Below are 1,784 nucleotides of genomic sequence, written 5' to 3' on the forward strand. Positions count from 1 at the left end.
ACTGAAGGTTGAATTTTGACTGATTGTGATGTGATGCTTAGTGTTCCAGGCAGATGCAGAACAGCTGATAACTGCAACAGACGAACGAGATGTGCTGACCTCCGACGATAAGAGTAAAGAAAGAAACTGTTTTTCCTTACAGCTGCGCTTATTGACGTATGTGTTTATGTTACGGGAAGAAACTTGTCTCGCGTTGTCCCCCCCCCGCCTTAGGACAAGTTTTATGATGTGATGAGGGATTCACTAATAAAAAGAGCGAAGCGCAGGCCAGACTTTAGTGTAGCTTTGGTGTATAGCCTGACTGCACTCCGCGCGTAAAATTTGACTTTCTGTCTCACTGGTGTTTCTTGACTCTGTTTGTCTTATCAAAGGTTTTAAGAATGTTTGGAGGAGAAAATACCCAACAGTTTTTGTGTGTAAACACACTTTTTGTACATGAGGCCCCAGTCCTCTCAAACGCTGCTCCTGGAGGGCTCGGCTTGTTTTAAACCTCTACTATACTCAGTTAATTAAGTCAGTCAGGTGTGCTCAGCCAGTCAAGAGCTGGGAAACACCAATGTTAATTGATCAGGTGTGAATAGAGGAGGCAGACATGGAAAATATACAGGGATGGTACCCTCCAAGAGCAGGGCTGGAGAGGTCTGAACGAGACTGTACCTTTCGCAACCCTGACTCTCTCAGACTGCCAGAATCCCCGTTTCTGGCTTTCTGTGGAACGAGAGGACTAAAATGTCCATGTACAGCAAAAATATGTTTATTGAATTCTGAAGAGGGTACATGATGACACCAGTCTGTCACACAGACATCATTTCAGTACTTATATCAGTCAAGTAAGTATTTACAAATTTTAATTGATGGCAAACTTTGTATTTTCAAGCCTTCACAAGATTACAGCTAAAGACTGTTCTGGTGCAATTTATGGACAACTTCCCCATCAGGCCAGATCAAAAGTCACAAACTTTGGCCTGTCAGACAGATAGACACACATTCTCTAATATTATTATTATTATTGTCCTCATTTTATGTCCAGCTGTTGAGCAGCTCTCTGCTGTCCTCCATCACATCTGGTTCAGGGAGTACACATGATGTCATAGGTGTAACAAAGTACAGACATGAACTGAGAGAGTCCTCATCCAGTCTTCATGGCTGATGCACCCACCCAGTCAGACGACAATCAGATAATCTTAACAACGGGGAAATATTTGTGAGCAGAAAAGTCAAACTCTGGGAGTACCTGTGAAACACAAATTTAGTATTTTACTGCAAAGCTGTTCCAAAACACACACACACACACACACACACACACACACACACACACACACACACACACACACACACACAGAGAGACAGACTAGACAAGCCTATCACAGCACCTCTTGTAAAACAGCACGAATCAATCAAATGTTTTACCGCTGTGACTGTTGGATATTTTTAAGATGGCAAACTACATTTGTATTTTTGTGCTACCTTTGTCTCCTTCTTGTGTCCTCCAGCCAGAAGCTTCATAACCACAATATTTGGCTTGGCCACCTTTAGGATGCGGTTCACCTGTCAATAATACCCATTTATTGAGAGGAAACATGGAAGCAACATTCTGACCTGCATCATTTCATCTGATTGTCTTCAGGGATATGATCTGGTTACAGTGTATCCAGAAAGTATTCACAGTGTTTCACCTTTTCCACATTTTATGTTACAGCCTTATTGAAAAATTGAGTAAATTAATTTTCCCCTCAAAATTCTACTCACAACACCACATAATGACAACACGAAAAAAAGATTTT

General features: G+C 41.6%; 1 protein-coding gene across 1 annotated transcript in view; it reads right to left on the minus strand.

Moving 5' to 3' along the window:
- Positions 1–702: 702 nt before the first annotated feature.
- The window catches only part of naa35 (N-alpha-acetyltransferase 35, NatC auxiliary subunit), a 39,335-nt gene continuing 38,253 nt past the window's right edge, over positions 703–1,784 (minus strand). The window contains exons 22-23 of the mRNA XM_034170434.1: positions 1,468–1,548; positions 703–1,234 (exon numbers count right to left, since the gene is read on the minus strand). Coding sequence (XP_034026325.1) covers positions 1,175–1,234; positions 1,468–1,548 — 141 coding nt within the window. The 3' untranslated portion in view covers positions 703–1,174. The remainder of the gene's footprint in view (positions 1,235–1,467; positions 1,549–1,784) is intronic.

This window comes from Thalassophryne amazonica, chromosome 5 (genome assembly GCF_902500255.1).
Source record: "Thalassophryne amazonica chromosome 5, fThaAma1.1, whole genome shotgun sequence".
NCBI classification, from domain to species: domain Eukaryota; kingdom Metazoa; phylum Chordata; class Actinopteri; order Batrachoidiformes; family Batrachoididae; genus Thalassophryne; species Thalassophryne amazonica.